Genomic DNA, 21,255 nt, shown 5'->3' on the forward strand with positions numbered 1-21,255 from the left:
TGATTTGGATGTAAGTCTGAGAGTTAGTCTGGAAAGAACAGTTACTGGATGGGTTTGTTCTGTGGTAGGTGATTCATCTCTGTAGTGTTTAATTTTTTGGAATTTAGGATTCAAAGGTTGATCTTCCTTTACAGCAGCCAAAGGTCTTGTAAGTATAAAACTCTTTTTCATCTTTTCGGTTTCTACTCTACGGAGCCGCTTATAATGCCTTTTTGTTATGCAACTAACATTCTTCGACTTTACTTTTGCCATTCTAAAATTGATTCTTTATTTAGTGAACGTGAAAAGTGATTTTATCATAACTTTCCAAATTTGCAATAAATTGATATTATGTAATATTTTGGAGATGCTGGGGCAAAAAGTGTCTTCAAAGAAAATATTGCACGTACTTCTATATGAAATAAGGACTAACATTTCTTACACGATTGAATATGTTACGAGTTCCATTTTGAACTAATTTTCCAAAGGAAATTCGCATTTTATAACTCATATACACATCAACACCGTCAAAGATTCGTTAGGAACTTCGACCATCAATAAAGTGGAAAAATTGTAATAATTTGAGGTTATGTCCACCCAATAAGTATTAACTAATCCAAACTAAACTACAAAAATATTCGCATAACGTATTTTATTTCGAACCAAGTATTTGAATTGAATTACCTGCTTTAAGAAGATGGATTTAAATACTGTATCCAAACAACACAAAGTCGATTGTTAGTTGACTGTCAGTCGGCAGAAGAAGTCTAAAGTCGACTTCGAAGTTAGACTAAATACCAACTTATTGGTAGTTGACTAACAGGCGACAAATGTCTTGACTATAGTCGACCGTGAGTCGACTTATATAGTCGACTTTATGGCGATTAAAAGCCGACCAACCGTCTATCATTCTGGCGAGTATAGGTCGACTTTTAGTCAATATTATAATGACTTTAAGTCGACTTTAAGCCAATATTATGGCGATTATAAGTCGATTTTTAAACAATTTGACGTCATCTATATTAATTACTACATTTTCATTAGAGTAGTGATATTTCTCAAAAACTTGATCGATTTAATTCTATTATACTTTAATTGTATAATATTGTTACATATAATACATTTAAATAATATAATAAAATTAAATTAATCAAGTCTTTGAAAATGTCAATTTAAATAATAATTATGAGTAATAATAAAACAACAATAATGTATACTATATCTAATATTTATTATATTATGTACAATATATAATATTTTTATTTTTTTAATAACACTCTCATCCTGTCGCCAGATCGTCGCAACCATTTTTGCATACATGCTTCGATTTCGGTGATCGCAGATTTATCTTTCTTCAAGATAATAGCTACAAAAATGTAATAAAAATTAAGTGTATATATACATACTAACGGAAATGGAAATCCTAATACCAAGAAGAGTTATGCTTGGTGAATGAAAATTATATATAATGTTTGTTTACATAAATATTTACGTATTTATATTTTTTTTTCTTTTTATTATATATATTATTTATTTATATATATATATATATATATATATATATATATATATATAAATGAATCAAAAATATATATAATAAAACAAATAAAACAAGATATTGATAATAAATACATAAATACTTATGTAAACAAACATTCTGCGTAATTTTCATTCACGTATCATATTAACTCCTTTTTGATGTTGGGATTTCCATTCCCGTCAGTTTATATATACACATATAAGCATTTTTATGACATTAAAGAGTCTATCTCGATGAAAGTAAATATCGGAAATGCATGATCTTATATATCCTTAATGTATATTCGTCATTGAGAAATGTTATTAATACCAATGATCGCATCAGATAATTTCGACTTCTTAAGAGATAACTTCTTCTTTTGTCCTGTCCATGTGTATGCCTGCGCAACGTCGTAACCAATAGTTTACGACATTATATTTCTAACGTTTCTTGCAATGGTTTCTCCGCCCACTTGTGACATTTTTTGAATCTGTATTACAAAATGTATTTCATATGATATATGATACATATATTATTATTTGATTGCACAACTCGCTCCATTCATTCTTTTTTTAATTACGTCAGTGGCTTTACTAAATTACATTTTTATAAATTAATTAAATTAATATTATTTTAAATAATAAAAACATTACTTGAAATTATATGAAATTAATTATATTAAATACAGTCAATTATTGATAAAATTAAAATTATATAATAAATATAAATATATATTGCTTATGATGGATGGAGCTTCGAATCTTAATACTTCATTTACATCGATCATAATGCAGGTTCGTGTAAATATTTTAAAAATAACAAAATACTTACAAATTGTCGTCGAACGTTAACATCCTCCAATTTCTTATTAAATGCATCTATTTGCTCCATCGTAGTGAGGGGAAAATTCGCTAGTTGAGAGAAATCAACCTCCTGTACTTCATTTTGTACATCTTTTTGATTTTCCAGCAAATGAATAATCCGGTTGAGTTTACGCTCAAATGTTGCAAATTTTGCAACATTTCTCGTCGGCATTTTTCTAAACAATAAAAACAAGAAGCATTAAAATTTTGGCAGTTCTCAAACGTCAGATTATCGCATGATTGATATTAAATAATTGCTTGATTGATTTGTATATTTATTTTTTGTAAAAATTAAAAAATAAAAATTGCTAAATAACTAAGTATTAGCGCGCGCGTAGCGCATTTCTGTGATGTCTAGTCTATTATAAAATATAGTACTATTATATAATAATAATAAATTACAGATAATAATTGGATTCTATTTGAAGTTACAGTAAAATAAAAAAAATTCTATGAAAGAATTCTTGGATATTAGAACTCACTTCTATAAATTAAAAATGTCTTTCCAAACATGTATTATATATCTGCATAGTCTTAATTTTTAAATAGTAATTAAATTTTGCTAGTAAAACAAAATTTACCACAACAAGATATGTGCTCCAAATATATAAATTGTCCTAAATTTTTTTCTCCTCTATTTTTTATGTTCTGTCGCGAATTTGATCCATGCGTACCGTGTATTTCACGCGTCAAATTGCTCACATCTGATAATGGCCGACCTCCTATGTAAATTATTCACATTTATCATAAAATTTATATTACATAATAATGATTTAAAATATACCTTTTGAAGTTTTTTCATTTTTTTGCTTACCATAATCATACTTATCATAGTGTGTCATTGCTTTCTGCTTTTCTGAAAAACAATATAAAAAATTAATAGTTTTTATATTTCAAATGTTTGTTTTTATATTTAGTAAGGAATAAAAAATATATGTCAATATCCATTTTTATATACAGCTCTTTTCCGATCAATATAAAAATAGCAATTAGTGTAATATCTGTGTTTCTGTATTCCAAGTATTCCTCTAATCCTTCTTCATCACAAGAATCTATGTCTGACAAATCTGAATCTTTATCTTCCAGTATTGCATTTAAATCATCCTCGGAGGTTTTGTCGAAGTTCTTTGAAGAACTTTGATCATTTAATTTACTGAATCCGCATGCTGTAATATAGTAATATATATATATAGAGTGTCCGAAGTCGATCACATCACCCGTCGTGTACAGGTAGAACAGGTAAAACTGAGGAGAAAATTCATTTTCCATTTTGCAATTTTCGCAATAATTATCAAGAAATTAATTAAAAAAGATTGACCAATTCGTGTGATAAGCGCGTAGTGAGAAATAATGGCCCACAGACAACCCAAAAATTTGCGGTCGCTAGGCGTGCGATGAAGTTTTGGAAGGAACGGAACGCTCTACAAATGACAACGGTTACGTACGAGCAATACATAACAATGGATTCTCACGTCCTAGCAATCACACATCAACAAGTTATCCCCTTTTACTGTGCGCTTATACTCACGCAAATTGATCGATCTTTTTTAATTAATTTTTCAATAATTATTGCAAAAGTCATAAAATGATAAAGGACTTTTCTTCTCGGTTTCCCCTATTCTATCAAAAGATGATACGGTTATTATGAGATATACATATATATCATCTTATAATTAAAAGAGAATTTCTATTATTTATATGTTGTATTACGTATACATAAATGGCAAACCTGGCTTACTAATAATTTATCACTATTAATTTATTAATCGGCTGGCTCGATCGGATCACTAATAATTTATTAATCGGCTGGCTCGATGATTCAGAAACATACCTGCTTTCTATTGGAATGTAATTCGAGGGCATAGTAATTTTGTTCTTTTTTAATTCATCTAGAAATTTCCAAAATTGCTAGATTTTCATATTGTAACTTTAATATACAAAATTTCTTATAGAAATGTGTTACTCCTATAGATACTTTCTCGTTGCTTGATGTTTCGCCATAGAATTTTCGTTTTTTAATAAGCCTCTTCTTCGAAACATCCTCTGTTTGTTCCTGTATAGCAATATTGTCGTCTGATGCAGACATTTCGCCTATTGCCTTTTCAACTGACCATGCATTTTGGTACGTTTCTGTTTTCGAAACATGTTTCCGAATAAATATGAAACTCATTTAATGTTTTAATATAAGATATACATATAAAAAACAAACCATAAGGACCAAAATTTTTATGAAATGTGTATTCATCCCAATCATCACATGGCGACACCTGTTTGATGCAAGCTTGAGTAAGCTGTTTACTATTTTTCGGCATTTGAAATGTAGATCGTTCAAAGTTAATCTATGCCATTGGTACTGTTATACAGTATACATCGTATAGTAGTACGTAAAACGTCTGAAAAATTATATATATATATATATAATTACATATATAAATAGACATACATAGATACATACATACAAAGTGATTCTAAATAAGTGACAAAAATTTTAGATAATTCTTTGTCAAAAATTAAAGTAGTCTTTCATATAAACATATACTCCTATATCTCTTTTCAGGAAGGAATATAGGAGTATATGTTTATATTAAAGACCTCTCTTAATTTTCAAATAATTATCTTCTATAATTTTTCTTACTTATTTAGAATCACCATATATATATGTATATATCAAAATTAATTATAACATGTAAAATACATAACAATAAAATAACATAACAACAAGATAACATACATAAGATAAGATGACACATGATTGAGCAATGCTTCCTTATTTTAACGATGAATGTAATAATGGCATGCAACACCATGAAGTTACATCTTTAAACGGAAGTTGAACGGCTTTATTCATGATTTCTGTAATTGGCCATATCATTAGATCTGATAAATTTTTAACCATATGTGTCCATATTTTGTGACTCGCAAGGATAGAATAGCAAAGAATTTTTTGTCAAGAATTTTTTTCCGATAATGACGGCTGTTTTTTCTTCGTTATAACAAATATATTCAATAATAACAATTGTTTTATCTTTGAGATAACAACAATTGTTGGATATCTTGTTTGTCAATGTAAAGTCGCTGAATTTAATCGCACAATAAGCGTTGGTACAATTCATTGGAGGAACTTTTGAACATTTCTTTTTCAATATAGATAGATTTAATTAGATTTATTACAATCAGATTGAAAAGCTTCATTATAATTTTCCGAAATTTTTTTGTATAATTGCTGTAGTGGTTTATCAGCTTTCCTTAGCATTTTTTTTATTGACGTCATGTAATTCTCGAAAGGAAAGGCAGAAAAATTATCCAATGGTTCAAACATCAATACGTTTTCATTTATGTGAATTAAATTATGCACATTATAAATTATAGCATCGTCGCCATATAACTGTTTAAATATTTCAACAAATTGAATCAGTAGATCTCTACTGTATTTATTGTTACGGAAGCAATCTGTTGGCTGACACAATACTCGTATTGCACAATTTATTGCATTAAAGTGCAGTAAATTTTCTTCAGTCAAAATATTTAGCAACACAACCGGTCCAAGATACAATACAAATTGCCGCAATTCTGTTGCTTTCCAACGAGCCAATTCATCTAGAGAACGTGGTTTTCGAGCAAACTCCTTAGGTATCCATTTCGACATTGCAATTAACTTTTCCGACAACTCTGCTATTTTTCGTCCACTTAATCTTGATGTTTGATATCCACTTATCCACAATTGTAACAGTTTCTTCATGATTCCTGGACATACTAAATGCATGTAATCTAAAGGAAACCGTGAAACCATTGGCAGCTGTATAATTGACTCAAAAGAAGATACGCCAGTATGATGATCTTCTTGAGTTCTATTGTTAAAATTTTGATTAGTCCGAAGAGGTACAGTGGATTCCAAAAATAACATATGATGATTTAAATAGGTGCCTTCTTGCATACATTTTCCACATCCAAAGAATCCGTTTTGTGATTTTGTGCAACAAATTACAAATGTTCTTGCAGGGCTATCATAAATTACACTTCTAATTTGTACAAAGTATTTTTTTTCACCGAAAATGAGTCCCATATTCCGGAGAATATTATATTCTTGGCAAAAAGGTGTCAAAAAATTATCTATAGAAGATGGTTTTGATAAGCACTAATTACATAATGTTGAATTTTGCCCAATATTGGCCAAATTTGACTTTTACTGCTTTTTGATATTGGCAGTCCATCTATATTCAAGTCTATCATAATAACTTCATTTACCACTATTAACTTTGTGCGTGCCAATTGTTCAATTATTGCCCTTTTCAAACCATAATGAGAAAAACTTCTATTAAACTTCTATTTGGTGTATTTAAAAGCGTTCTTGCATCCTTTGGTAGATCGCTGTGACCACATGTACGCAATTTATTTAATAGTTCTGACAAAGCAGTGTGAGTAATATTATGTTTCAGTTTCCAAGAACGTAACCAATTCAAAAATTCTGAAATTTCATGAGTATTTTTTCTGCTGTTCTCTTCATTTTCCTGTTCAACAATTACATGAACGTCAGAAGTTGGAATATCAGTAGAAAATACATTAAAACCATTATCTGAATTAGAATCATCAGATAAGATACATTGTCTTGTAGGCACATTCATATCAGCTATCGACTCTAAGTTGACTCCTGTATTGACTATAGGTCTATCGACATGATATATAATTGACTGATCATATGATCTTTCATAAGCTTTAAGGCGTCGATTTTTTTGCCGCGAAGATAATTTCCGAAAACTTTTCGGCATCTGTTAATAATAAATTATTACATGAATACATATAAGATATTTAAATTTATTTACTTATTTATTTTATTTATTATTTTATTTATTATTTTATTTATTATTTTATTTATGTATTGCAATATTATATATAAAAATTTAAATAATTTATAAATTTTATCAAAGATATTCTCATTTGTAAGTAGCTTATTACTAATTGTATGTATTATTTTTTATTCTTCAAGTTATTTATCATTCTTATATATAAATGACCAATTACAGAAAAATTAACCGATTCAATACAATTTTACATCTAATTTTTAAATTTTTAGAATAATTTCTTGTTATTTTAAAGAGTTTTTCGATTTTATACGATTTTTCCTTATTTAATAAATGTTCTTGCTTTTAAAAACAATTCTCAATATACAAATTTTTGATTTTTAAAACTTTTTTCTGATAAAAATATTTTCGTTTTTCATCCAAATATTTTACATATTTAAAATCCGAAGTGATCATTTTCAGCATCTTTTTTTCGGAGGTAAACATCCGTAAAAATGCAACACTGACTCAATTTATGACAAGAATTATTGAAATAAAAAAAAAATTTTATTCTACTAAGTCTTATTATAAACCGCATGATTTTATAATTTAACTTTATTTAAAAAACAAGGTCAGAATAAACACTTATATCTTTTTTCATTATATTTATGTACCAAATTCACTTCTAAAATTATATTTATGTGTAATATTTTCTTTTGGTATCAATTATATATATACATAATTTTCTTTTACGTAATGGAGTATAAGAGGAACCAGGGTTGGGAAGTAACGCGTTACTTGTAACGCCGTTACCGTTACAGTTACTTTTTTTCGGTAACTGTAACGGTAATAGCGTTACAAATTTTATTTGTAACGGAAAAAGTAACTTCGTTACATTTTTCGGTAACGAGTAACGAATTTAACAGTTACTTTTATCGTTACTTTTTTCAAATTTTTTGATTTATTTAAGATATTATTCTTGCTATTGTGCGTGATAAAATTTTTATCTTAACCGTAAAGCCGTAAGCAAATCGACCAATTAGCATTTTTATTATGTTGTAAAAATGCTTGAATGTGATTGATCAACTTATGGCTCTTGCAGACCAGTGCGATTACGCGACACGCGATATCCAATGAGAGCTTTATCTTTTCGGAAAAGCAGAGCTCTCATTTACTACCAGTTCTAAGTACCTTGCAATGAAAATTAGAAAATCTCAATAAATCTGACCTTATAGATTGCCATTCATTAGTTGAAGCTATTCAGCAAGGTTTAAATAAAAGGTATTAATTTGATTAATACATATGTTATTTAATTTTAAATAAGGATTTAATTGAAAAATATTATTTTATTTTAAACTATTGATTCAAAAGTATTAATTTCAATAAAACAAACAATGTCGCTTAATTTACTATATTTGATTTTAAATTTCTTACAATATTTGAAACAAAAGAATTAATAATAGCAGCATGTTTACATCCAAAATTTAAGTTAAACTGGTAAACCGGAGAAAAAAGAAAACGTGCTGAAAATTACTTGGAGGATTTATTGGGAATCCGATCAACTGAAAATTCTTCAAAAGCTGAAAAATCTGACGATCACGATGATTTTTTCATTTTTGAGCAAAAAACGGTGCAAAATGAATCTGAACAAGAAGAATTGCAACAGTTTTTAAAATCAAATAATTGTAATATAGAAATGTTAAACGACTATCCAAAACTTAAAAAACTTTTTATTAAATATAATACAGCTCTACCAAGCAGTGCATCTGTAGAAAGAATGTTTAGCATCGGTGGCTTAACACCACAAAGAGGGCATTTAAATGATGATACTATGGAGCAACAAATTTTATTAAAAATTAATAAAGAAGTTCGATAAAATTTAATCATTTATTTTGTAATAAACCTTGAATGAAATCTTGCTTACAATTTTTTAAAAGTTTTTCTTGTGCAAAATAATTTATTAGTTTGTATTGTAAAAAAGTAACGGAAATTGTAACGACTCGTTACTTTGTAGTAACTGTAACGGTAACGAGTTACTTTTTAAAATTAGTAACGAGTAACGGTAACGAGTTACTTTTTAGAAAAAATAACGGTAACGGTAACGAGTTACTTTTATAAAGTAACTTTCCCAACCCTGAGAGGAACATATATGCCCCCCGTAAATTAAGTTAATATTAATAATTGATGATTGTGATAAAACTCACTTTGCTTGAGATAGATTCGGATCTTCCCTTTTCCCGGACAGCTTTGGTCTTACTTTTTTTTTCAATTTTTGCTGCAATAGAAAAAATGCATTTTAATTACAAATTAGTTTAGATGAACAATATAGTAATGGAGTATAACAGGAACATATATGTCTCCTGCAAATTGAGTTAAAAAAGGAACTATCTTAATAACACAAATCTAAATAAATAAATCTTGAATTACAGATCAAATAAAGAACATCAATCTAATAAATTAATTCAATACAATAAATGCAAATAATATAAATCTCAAAGTTCTTCTCATTTAATATTAAGGTATTTAAATACTATAAATATTTGATCATTGCGATAAAACTTACTTTGTTTTAGACAGATTCGGGTCCTCTTTTTTCGTAGATAGCTTTGGTCTTACTTTTTTTTCTCAATTATTGCTGCAATAGAAAAAATGCAATTTTAATTACAAATTAGTTTAAATCAACATTATACTAGCATTGATCTTTTCGACACTACATTGAACAACGTAGTAGCATGTGCTATCCGAATGATCCACGTACTAATGATTTCGAAAGATATATAGAAAAAAATATCTTATAGCTCATGACATTGATGTATGTCTAAAAGAATGTCTTTATAACATGTTTAAAACATCCTTTATATATGCATGTTGTCTGAATGGCAATCGACACAAAAGCTATTGATTATCATAATAGATGTGTATCATTGTCGTGTATCTGTTTCGCACCGATATTACTGTTAACTTTGATGTAATGGAATCTTTACACAGCAATTATATACCATTACAACAATAATATTACAAAACTATAGCGTAAAACCGATATTACATTTGTCGTACGACAAACTTTTTAAGCATATTGATTAACTGCAAAATAGAAATTTTTGTGAGTTTCTAGAAATTAGCTAATCAATGCGCTTAAAAAGTTTGTCGTACGACAAATGTAATATCGGCTTAAGACAGCGACAATAAGTAAGGTTATAAACGCATTAACTTTTATTATAACTATCCAGATAGCACGCATGTCTAAAAAATGTCTTTAAATTGATCATTCATTATTTATTATATAATGAACTAATTATATTTTTCATAATAATTTTTAATCTCTTACCGTGTGCTCTTATATTGTGGCCCTGGTTCACTCAACATATCACTCTGCTCACTTCATCAGTCTTTAGTCTTTCTCGCTACACAGCTTTCAGTAGGAAAACGGCGCTAACAGCGTTACGTGATCAGCTCTATGATTGACTAGCACGTTTTGCATAGGAAGAAGAATCGATATGATTAACTAACACAGCAAATTAAAACTTGTCACGTGACTCTCTTGGCGCTTCTTTTCTATTCGATTATACCCGGAATACAAAATGGTGTAGTCAGAAAGTTGACTGTATATCGTCTTTGAAATCGATCACGTAAAATTCTTTTTCGATAAAGAATAAACATTTTCGCGAGTAATAATATATTTCCTTGAGTAGATCAATGAATTTGATTATTCACGTAAAATATATATTATTTTCGATTGGATATAAGAAGACTTTTAATTTCCCGGGTTGCCTCTAATAAGTCGACTTACAGTCAATAGTTAAAGTCAACAAAACTCATCCTGGAAATAGTCGGCTTAAAGTCGACTTTAAGTCAACTGGAAAAAGTCGATTATCAGCCGGCAAATAGCCACCCGTGTTGTATGGATACACGCACTTATTACTATTTTTTAGAAACTATTTATCTCCGAGTTTTTTTCACTGTTGTTCAAGGTTCGAGATCTACACGTAATATTTATTATCACAGTCTTATAATTATTTCATATTGCATGTAAACAAAATGTATTTAATGCATCTTCGTAACATATCTTTATGATATACATAAAAGATGAAAATTTTATGTAGTAAAAATAACTTCTTTTTAATCTCCTTGTATGTGACATAAAATTGATATATAATTTTGACATTTTTAAAATATATTTTCATGCTTAAACAATTTTCTCACTAAGTACATAAGATTCTTACATCCCATATTTATGAAAATGTTACGACTTGAATTCGATGAAAAATATTTTTCATCGTAACATTTTCATAAATCCGGAATGTAAAAATCTTATGTACTTGGTGACAAGATTGTTATATGTATATCAATATGACACGCAAGATACATCACAAGTATCTTGTAAGATTCTCGAAACAAATACATAGTTTTTACAGCACGAAAATATATTTTAAAGATGTCAATAATTATATATCAATTTTATGTCACATACAAGGAGATTAAAAAGAAGTTATTGTCACTACGTAAAATTTTCATCTTTTATGCATATCATAAAGATATGTTACGAAAATGCATTAAATACATTTTGTTTACATGCAATATGAAATAATTACAAGACTGTGATAATAATTATATTATGTATTTGGTATATCGATTGTTATACATATATTAGTTACGAAAATCATCTCAGCTGTGTTTGCTGGGGAATAATTCCTATAGTTTTGGAGATAGGAAAAAATGTTTGAAGTAAAAGTTATTTGGTATCGAGGGGAACATCTTATGGAAATGAATATTTTTTCCCAACTGAAGGTGTTTGAGAGATTTGAAGGTTATCTTCATATTTTTAAATAGGATCATGCATTTTCGAACATCTATGATTGAAGCCTTTTCCAAGATAGTTTCAATGGTCATGGATATTCAAGATCATGGACATGAAAAAAGTTGAAAAACGGATATTTATCGCAAACGTTTCCCAAACAAAATATGCGCGGTTTTATTAATTGAATCAAACAGAAATGTTATTATTTATGTTTGATGTATGACCTTGATCTGTGTTACTTTATTTAAGCTACAAAGGTTAGTCAATAACATGATCATTTAATGTAAATGTAAACAAACTTCAGTGAAACATTTTTCACTGTCATAATTTAGATTAGCACGGTGTAAGAGAGAGAGAGGGGGGAGGGAAGGAGGGAGGGTGGGAGGTAGAGAGAGAGGGAGGGAGAAGGGAGAGGGAGAGGGGAGAAAGAGAGAGGGGAGGGAGGGAGGGAGTAAGGTAGGGGAGAGAGAGAGAGATTTTTATGTGAGAGCACGCGGATTTCCATTGAATTCTAAATGTTCCACTAAAGTTTGTCTACATTTGCAATTAAATGATCTTGTTATTGACTAACCTTTGTAGCTTAAATAAAGTAACACAAATCAAGATCACACATTAAACATAAATAATAATATTTTGGTTTGATTCAATTAATAAAACCGAATCATCTGTTTCGAATACATTCGCGATAAATTTTCAATTTTCCATTTTTTTCATGTTTATGACCTTTAATATTCATGACTATTGAAATTGTCTTGGGAAATGCTTCAATCGTAGGTGTTCAAAAATGCATTTCCTCCCACTTAGAAATATGAAGATGACTTTCAAATCTCCGAAACACTTTTTGGGAAAAAATGTTCCTCCAGAAGATGTTTTCCTCGATACCACACAACTTTTACTTCAAACATTTCTCCCTCTATTCTCTCTCTCTCTCTCTCTCTCTCTCTCTCTCTCTCTCTCTCTCTCTCTCTCTCTTCTGCTCGTTCATTATTGTATTCTTTTATTCCCATTATTATATTCTTTTATTTGCTCAACTTTTATTCTTTCTATTCTCGTCTCCTTATATGAAAATAAATAAATTTATTTATTTATTTTTATTTTATAAAGCATAAATGAGATACACAACAATAAGTTATTTTCTTTTTCTATTTAACTATAATTAAATACAACATATGTACATACAAAAATACGCATGATCAAATACTTTTTCTATTTATAAGATACACAATATCTCATTTATACTCTATAAAATAAAGATGAATAAATTAATGATTAAATTAATAATTTATCTCATTTATACTCTATAAAATAAAGATGAATAAATTAATGATTAAATTAATAATTATTATTATGTAGGAAGACGAGAATAAAAAGAATAAAAGTCGAATAAATAAGAGAATATAACAATGGGAAAGAAAGAATACAATAAAAAACGACCAGAGAAAGAGAGAGAGAGAGAGAGAGAGGAGAGAGAGAGAGAGAGAGAGAGAGAGAGAGAGAGAGAGAGAGAGAGAGAGAGAGAGAGAGAGAGAGAGAGAGAGAGAGAGAGAGAGAGAGAGAGAGAGAGAGAGAGAGAGAGAGAGAGAGAGAGAGAGAGAGAGAGAGCAGCGTGAATAAACGTGTAAACGAATGTGCGAGGAGCATGATATATATATATTCATATAATCTTTATGATAATTTATTATTATTTATAGTTATATTTAGTAATTTATAAATGAGAAAAAAAAATTTAATATATTTTAGCCTCTTATGTTACCAAATATTTGCATATTTATATAAGTTTACCTATATTTATAGAAAATAAACTTTTTCTAAAGCAAAAATTCAGAAATTTAATTTTTGTCATAGAATATTTATGAATAATGGTTTTATATATCGAATTAATTTTAATCAATATGAAAATAATTGTTTTATTTGGTTAGAGAATATTCGTTTATAAAGATGCGTATTTGTTTTTATTATTACGCGATATTTATAGTGTGCATGTATGTAAGTATGTATGTACGTATCGGGGAATAACCCACACGGAACATGACATCTATTAGACGTCCATATAACCTCCATAGCTCCATGCGACATCTATCTCCACAGTGGATATTGTATAGATTTCTAATAGAAATCCATATTATGTCCACGGTAGACGTCGTCTCTAAATCCATAATGGATGTCCATTAGACATCTGTTATGGATGTATGATAGATTTATACACATTTTCTAACAAAGTAAAATTTAATTTTTATTTGTCTTATTTAAAATTTTCATTGTTAGTTAATGTTTTGAGAGTATACTTAAAAATTTGTTGTGATATTATATATTCTATTTTTAATTTATAAACAATACAAATTTTTATTGAAAATTTTTATTAAACTTTAAAATATAATTAACAAAATTTTAAGATAAAGAATTTTCTTCGATATCAAAATTTTTTACACAATTCATAACATATATCAGCAATTTATTACTAAAGGAAGAAAATTCTTAATTTTTAGATTGAAACTAGAGATAATTGAATTATTCATATTATATAATTGGTTTGTGTTTCGTAAAATCAAAAATATATTGTCCTTAATACAATTATTTACGCAAACAGAAAAATGAATAAATAATACATATCCAACAATCCCTACGAAAAATTTTTTTTTTTAGTTATTGCCTGTAAATGTATTGTATATAATTTTTTATTGAAAAGAAAAATATTTTTTCGGTTTTATTGATAAATTTGAATTAAGTTATAATTGTATATATTATCATATATAACCGATATGAAATAAAATTGCAAATATTTTTAACGGTACAATTAATAAATTAAGAAGATTTCGCACTTTTTCGATCAGTCGGTTCTATTTTCATCTTAATAGTAAAAGGAAGATAATTGTAAACACACAAAAATGAAAAAATTGTGAAAAACCTTTTTCTATTTATTGTAAAACCAATAACAAATACAAATCATATAAATAAGAAATATTTTGCAGTAATTGATGATAACACACGAATCTGTGTCAATAAAAATTTCATAAAATAAAAATTTTTATTAACACAGATGCATATGTTCGATTATTATATGCAATCTTAATATATTTATAATGCGCGTAACTCGAAAAACTATATAACTTTTATTATTAATTAAAATGTGGATGTAAATTGTCCATGCACATCTGAAACATATGTAAAATCTATTATAATAGGCTTATTTTTAGACAGTAAGCGAATTGACCAATCATAATCGAGATTCACTAGGGTTATTTCGAGAGTACTCAATTGTGATTGATCAATTTGTTTACCGTCTAAATCTTACTGTTTTTATATTTTTCTAATGGCTCTCAATACTGAAAATTTATAATTTACATAACATATACTATTGATTTTCAATATTAGCAGTGAATATCAAAACCCAGTCCATTCTACTTAAAGCCAATGGCTTTTACAGAAACATAAGCAATAGTAGTGTACAAATAGTGTCGGAAATAATCTATAATTAAAGAGCCATGCAAATTTAATTTCAATATACAGTGATGAGCGTGAATGGTGAGTATAGATACATATAAAAATCTAAACATATAAAAAATAAACATTATTCTGAATACGAGTTTAGAAAATTGTGTGTTAAAACAATAATATATTTCTCCCCTTCTTATCTTTTCGCTATATCTACTCATATCTTGTATTAATTTTTTTTTTTTTTTTTAGGAAGTCTCAGACTTGCGATATAATAAGCTATTGGAAACTTGCACATCGCATTTCATCAGTGACTGTTTCATAAAAAGAGCTGAAAACGAACTTACGTACATTATTGCAAGTGAAAATAACTGCGAAATATGCAAATAATTCTATAACACAACGTACAATAGAATTTGTATGTAATATGTTGCCAGTAATGATTAAAATAATTAATATTTCATACCTTTTGACATTATTAATATACCTTTCCAGTTCTTTATTCTGATAAATTAGAAACGTTGCCTTCGCATCTATGGGTCCGCTTCTTCTCATTTTCATGTCTCGCTTTTGAATGTCGAAACCACTCCATAACCCTTCGTTGTATTTTGCCCTGATCGGAATCTGGGATATTGTGAAGTATGGATCCTAAAAATATTTTCATTATTTTAACTTTTTCTTCTATACTAATTGATTGATGACTATAGTAATTCATAGTGTATTATCTTTGTTTAATAATTATTTCTAAGTTATACAATGCAAAAATGGAAATAAAATTTAATTCATCAAAAACTTTTTAAATTTGATTAAAGTAATAATCATAAATATATCTATATATGATACAGAATGTTCCATGGCAAGTTATTGAAACTAATTAGCTGTCATTTTTACACGCATATAGAGAAAAAAAAAATAAAATATCTTCTAACAGAAGATATTTTGCAGTTATATTTACATATAAACAAACTTACTGAAAATAACTTTTATTAGTTCCAATTTATGCAGTGGCTCTTTTCCGCGTCGGCCTTCCCAGTTATATTTCTCCGCCAATTTATTTGAGAATGTTTTATACAACGTTCTCTTTACGGCATCATCGACGCATGTTCCTCCGATAGATTTGATATATACGCGCTATAAGGTAAGAGTAAAAGTAATATATTATTAGATTAAATAAAGTAATGTCTTTTTCTTAACAATCTTCAATCATTTTCTATAGCAATTTTAAGTGATTAATATCTCTGATAATATCTAATAAATAATTAATAATAATTTTAAATGATTAATACATCTCATGAAATGTGATAATCTTATAAGTAAAAAAAACCAGCTTTTTACGCTTAATTATTTTAATTGGGATTATTTATATGTATAAAATTAAAATAGGGATTAAAATTTCTGAAAAGGACATACAATGTTTTTACTGTGGAAAAGTTTACCTAAGATTGATTATATAATGTACTTATAAAAGATTTGATAATAATTGTGAAATACATATATATATATATATATATGACTATTATATTGTATATAAATTTATATGCGTTAACTTACTATTTCAGTGTTATGTTGGGAATCTGAAACTTTCAAAATCTCCTCAACTTCCGCTAATTGGGCTACAGTTTGCAACGGAAACCGATTTTCAACGTCACCAAAAGAAAATTTCGTACTTGCACATTCTGTGCTTTTATTAGTTCTTTCAACTAAAATATCTAATAAGCTCAATGCTTGTCTCATATCATATTTTATAGTCACTATTTCTCTTGTTAATCTCTTGAAATGATCCACTGTAAATAGCATTTATTATTAATAAACGGTTATATATATATATATATATATACACTTATAATGTATAAATAGCATATACATGTATATAATATATATAAATAAATGTATATAAATGTATATAATAATATAATAAAATGTAATAAGTATAGTGAATTAAATATATAAATTGTATATAAAACATATAAATTAGTGGCATTACATACGTTGCTTTTTCAAAAAATATAGCAGACAAGAACATATATTGTATTTCGATATACTATACAATTTTACTAATGAAAGAAATAAAATGTAGATTATCGCATTTTTTTTTAAATTGATAGTTCTATATGAAAATATTTATTATTATTGTTATCTTTCGCATATCTATTATATAAAAGTTATATAAAACTATAAAATAATAATAATAATAATAGATTTTATTAAAAATTTTAGAAATAGGTAAAAGTTGTAATACCTATTATTTTTAAATTTGTATAGAAAACAATTTAACACGTATAAATAAAGGCCTTACAATTGCTAAATCTGCTCACAATACACAATTGCTAAACTCTATTACAGTTGCAAAATTTCTATATGTACACCATTTATTTCAAATATATATATATGGACCGTTTATTTTGAAAGTGGTGTAAGTCCTTTTTTTTAAAAAATGAGATATGACGTAATTTATTCTTAATTTAGTGTAAACTTTTTGTTTATAACTAGTTAGTATTTAATATCTTAAAAAATGCCAATGCTTTGTTCAATTTAAAATTGGCCGGTAAAAGAAATTGCGTAACCATTGATTATGAAAGTGGTGTAAGTCCAATTTCCATCACGATGCCAGGCCTATTACATACGAAAAATATAAGGATATGCAGCAGCTATTACCTTATATACCTCCTGTGCATCATGAATATTTCAAAACACTGCCACATGAAGAGCATAAATATTTAATAATACCAATATCTTGTGTTAAGTTTAACAATATATAAATATAATTAACGTTCAAAATAAAAAATACAAATTCTATTTTATTTCTTATTATTATTTATAAACAAAATTGGATTAATATGAAATATATTTTAAGTGATATTTGTTATTTCAAAATTGAAATTAAATGATATTTACAATTGACTAATTATGAAAGTGGTGTAAGTCCATTTGCAGCCTAGAAATATATATTATTTTAGTTAAATTTGCCTAAAAGAAATTTATATAATCAAATTACATATTGATAAATTAGTACAAACATTCCCAGACTTCACATAATTAACCTATATTTTTTAATTGTCAGATCTGCTAACATTTAATTTTCTCGAAACAAAAGAAAATGGACTTGCACCACTTTCAAAATAAACGGTCCATATATATATAATAAATGGTGCATGCGTGTGCGTATGCGTGTGCGTGTGTGCGTGCGTGCATGTGTGTTCGTACGTATGTGTGTGTGTGTTCATATTATATTTATATGCATTACATTTACTTACCAATTGCAGTTTGTGAAAACTGATGATTTAAATCATCATTTTCCTTTTCCTTTACATATCGGTTTCTTTGCATACAGCTAGATCGACCAACTTCCTCCATTTTATTAATATGTCGGTGTATTAAATTGTCTCCATTTTTCTCTCTTGTAGCAATGTTAAACGCTTCTTCATCTCTTTCGTACAAAATACCATAACCATTCGCATCTGCACATAAAATATATTATAAATACATTTAGCATACAAAATAGAAGTTAGAAGAAAAATTGAATTTTGACAAGATATATGTAAACTTTATGAGTGCACACATATATATTATTCTATATATATATATATGTATATTTCGTCGTATATCCATATATGTATATATAAAATATGTAGGCACACAATTTTTAAGATATTATTAATATTGTATATGTATTATTTTAAATATTGTATGTAAAAAATTATGTATACTTTTTTAAATTTATAATTGCTGATAATATTAATGATAAATATGAAATATATATGTATAAAATTAATGGCGTGCGCGCGCGCGCGTGGTGTGTGTGTGTGGGCGTGTGTATGTGTTAATATATTATATTTATATGTATTACATTTACTTACCAATCGCAGCTTGTGAAAATTGATGATTTAAATTATTATTTTCCTTTTCCTTTATATATTGGTTTCCTTGCGTACAGTTAGATCGACCAACTTCCTCCATTTTATTCATATGTCGGTGTATTGAATTGTCTCGATTTTTCTCTCTTGTAGCAATGTTAAGCGCTTCTTCATCTCTTTCGTACAAAGTACCATAATCATTCGCATCTGCACATAAAATATATTATAAATACATTTAGCATTCAAAATAGGAGTTAGAAAGAAAATGGAATTTTGACAAGTTATATATGTAAACTATATGAGTATAGTACATATATATATTATTCTATATATACATATATGTATATTTCGTCGTATATCCATATATGTATAGATAGAATATGTAGGCACACAATTTTTAAAATATTATTAATATTGTATATGTATTATTTTAAATATTGTATGTAAAAAATTATGTATACATTTTTAAATTTATACTTACTGATAATATTAATTATAAGTATGAAATTTTATATAATATTATATGCATTGTTACATGGAGATATGTAATAAATTTGCTCACCTTGCAAAGATGATGAGTAGGAGCTCAAGTTTGAAATTTGTGATGATACTTTGTATTTTTTTGCAGAATCCCAAGAACGTGTAATGGATGCACTTTCACATTGTACTGTTTCGTTTGTATTGCACAGTCGTTGACCTTTCATATTGATAAAATAAAATATAATGTTAAAATATAAGAGAGATATATATGAATTTTATATATATATATATATATATATATATATATATATATATATATATACGCGATTAGAATTGTTTATAATTACGTTTTGCAGGAGGACATGGAGCAGGTGGCAAAATTGCACTTGTGCATGACTCTTCTTCGCTTTCGGATGAAGATAAAACTTTCCTCGCTCTATATTTTCTATAAGATTTAGCTTCTTTCTCAGTATCCATATCTGACGTGTATAAGGCCTTTTCTGCTTTCGCATCAGCCTTTTGTAAAGACGCTGAAAATGTTGTAAACATTTAGTATTATGAATAGGTAAAACTTAACAGCAATAAAAGCTATTTTATTGAAATACTTACAATACTCGCCAAAAATCCGATTAATTTTAAAGGAAGGCCAATCAGAATTTGGTATTTCCTCTTTTTCAATTGCCTTTCGCAGTCTTAAATCCGTTTTGAAATGTGAAGGATATTTGCATACATCCTCACTTTGTAACCAAATTTTGGGTATTACTTGGATACCATCGGAGAATTCTACGACGATAAATCCTCGATTCGACATCTTCCTGTGAAATTATACAAAAGAGCTTCTACGAGTAATATTGTAAACAAGATTTCAATTTGTATAGATTATTGTGTATCAGAAATCATTTTAATTTTTTATTTTATTGTCATATTTTATTTTGCTTTTATTGTCAGAATTTATTTTAATTTTTTATTAAACAAATTAAAGCGCAATATACAAATATTATTAATATGTAGTGCTTATAAGCGGTATTACTGCGAAATATCTTTCATTCCTGTATGGCAATTTTACGAATTTATGACTGATTTTATGCAAAGGCCAGGTTTGAATGTCAGATAATTGACTTACTTTAAATATACCCAAATGAATAGAACTGCATGGATTATTATAAAGTTCTTCAACAATTTTGAATTTACGACCTATTGCAATATAATTACCTTCACTCGACGTTGCGATATTTTCCAAACAGACAATATCTTTTTCTATGAGACAACAATTATCAGAAGATTTGATTGAAATAATAAAATGGGGAAATTCAACCTTCAAAAATTGTGGATTGAAACAACCTGATATCAACGGTCCTTTTTTGTGTGAATTCTTTACACTTATTTTTGATATATCTGCATCGTCAGATTTGATTTTATAAAAACTCATTTCCGCATAACGATTGCTAATTTGCTCTAATGGTTTCTCAGATTTTCTCAAAAGAGATTTTAATTCTTTCATAAAATTTTCAAATGGAAAGGCACTAAAAGTATCTAATGGCCCAAATTGTTT

At 27.5% G+C, this 21,255-nt stretch overlaps 1 protein-coding gene, 2 long non-coding RNA genes and 2 pseudogenes across 3 annotated transcripts; 1 reads left to right on the forward strand and 4 right to left on the reverse strand.

The window, feature by feature from the left end:
• Nucleotides 1-1,235: 1,235 nt before the first annotated feature.
• On the reverse strand, nt 1,236-14,093 carry LOC138944300 (uncharacterized; annotated as a pseudogene).
• Nucleotides 5,250-6,983, reverse strand: LOC138944296 (uncharacterized; annotated as a pseudogene).
• A 1,223-nt stretch (nt 14,094-15,316) lies between the features above and the next one.
• On the forward strand, nt 15,317-17,005 carry LOC138944298 (uncharacterized). The gene is made up of 4 exons (XR_011448710.1): nt 15,317-15,459; nt 15,622-15,787; nt 16,360-16,507; nt 16,929-17,005. It is a non-coding gene; the product is annotated as an uncharacterized lncRNA (long non-coding RNA).
• Nucleotides 15,690-17,011, reverse strand: LOC138944297 (uncharacterized). Its single transcript, XR_011448709.1, has 3 exons — nt 16,921-17,011; nt 16,341-16,500; nt 15,690-16,017 (listed from the first exon to the last, which is right to left on the reverse strand). It is a non-coding gene; the product is annotated as an uncharacterized lncRNA (long non-coding RNA).
• Nucleotides 17,012-18,235: 1,224 nt separating this feature from the next.
• LOC138944299 (uncharacterized) lies at nt 18,236-20,638 on the reverse strand. Its single transcript, XM_070315205.1, has 6 exons — nt 20,313-20,638; nt 20,051-20,233; nt 19,786-19,920; nt 19,227-19,430; nt 18,624-18,827; nt 18,236-18,304 (listed from the first exon to the last, which is right to left on the reverse strand). Exons 1-6 carry the CDS (start codon nt 20,512-20,514, stop codon nt 18,261-18,263), a joined length of 972 nt encoding a protein of 323 aa, XP_070171306.1. The 5' UTR covers nt 20,515-20,638; the 3' UTR covers nt 18,236-18,260.
• Nucleotides 20,639-21,255: the final 617 nt, after the last annotated feature.

This window comes from Polyergus mexicanus, unplaced genomic scaffold, assembly GCF_030449975.1.
Source record: "Polyergus mexicanus isolate NDT 795.1 unplaced genomic scaffold, iyPolMexi1.0 SCAF_146, whole genome shotgun sequence".
NCBI classification, from domain to species: domain Eukaryota; kingdom Metazoa; phylum Arthropoda; class Insecta; order Hymenoptera; family Formicidae; genus Polyergus; species Polyergus mexicanus.

Coding starts and splice junctions, on each gene's coding strand:
- LOC138944299 (XM_070315205.1), bottom strand. CDS start 20,514: ATGTCGAATCGAGGATTTATCGTCGTAGAATTCTCCGATGGTATCCAA. Junction 20,234..20,312: donor TCGGATTTTTGGCGAGTATT/GTAAGTATTTCA, acceptor CAACATTTTCAG/CGTCTTTACAAAAGGCTGAT. Junction 18,305..18,623: donor GTTTTCACAAACTGCAATTG/GTAAGTAAATGT, acceptor ATATATTTCTAG/GCTGCAAATGGACTTACACC.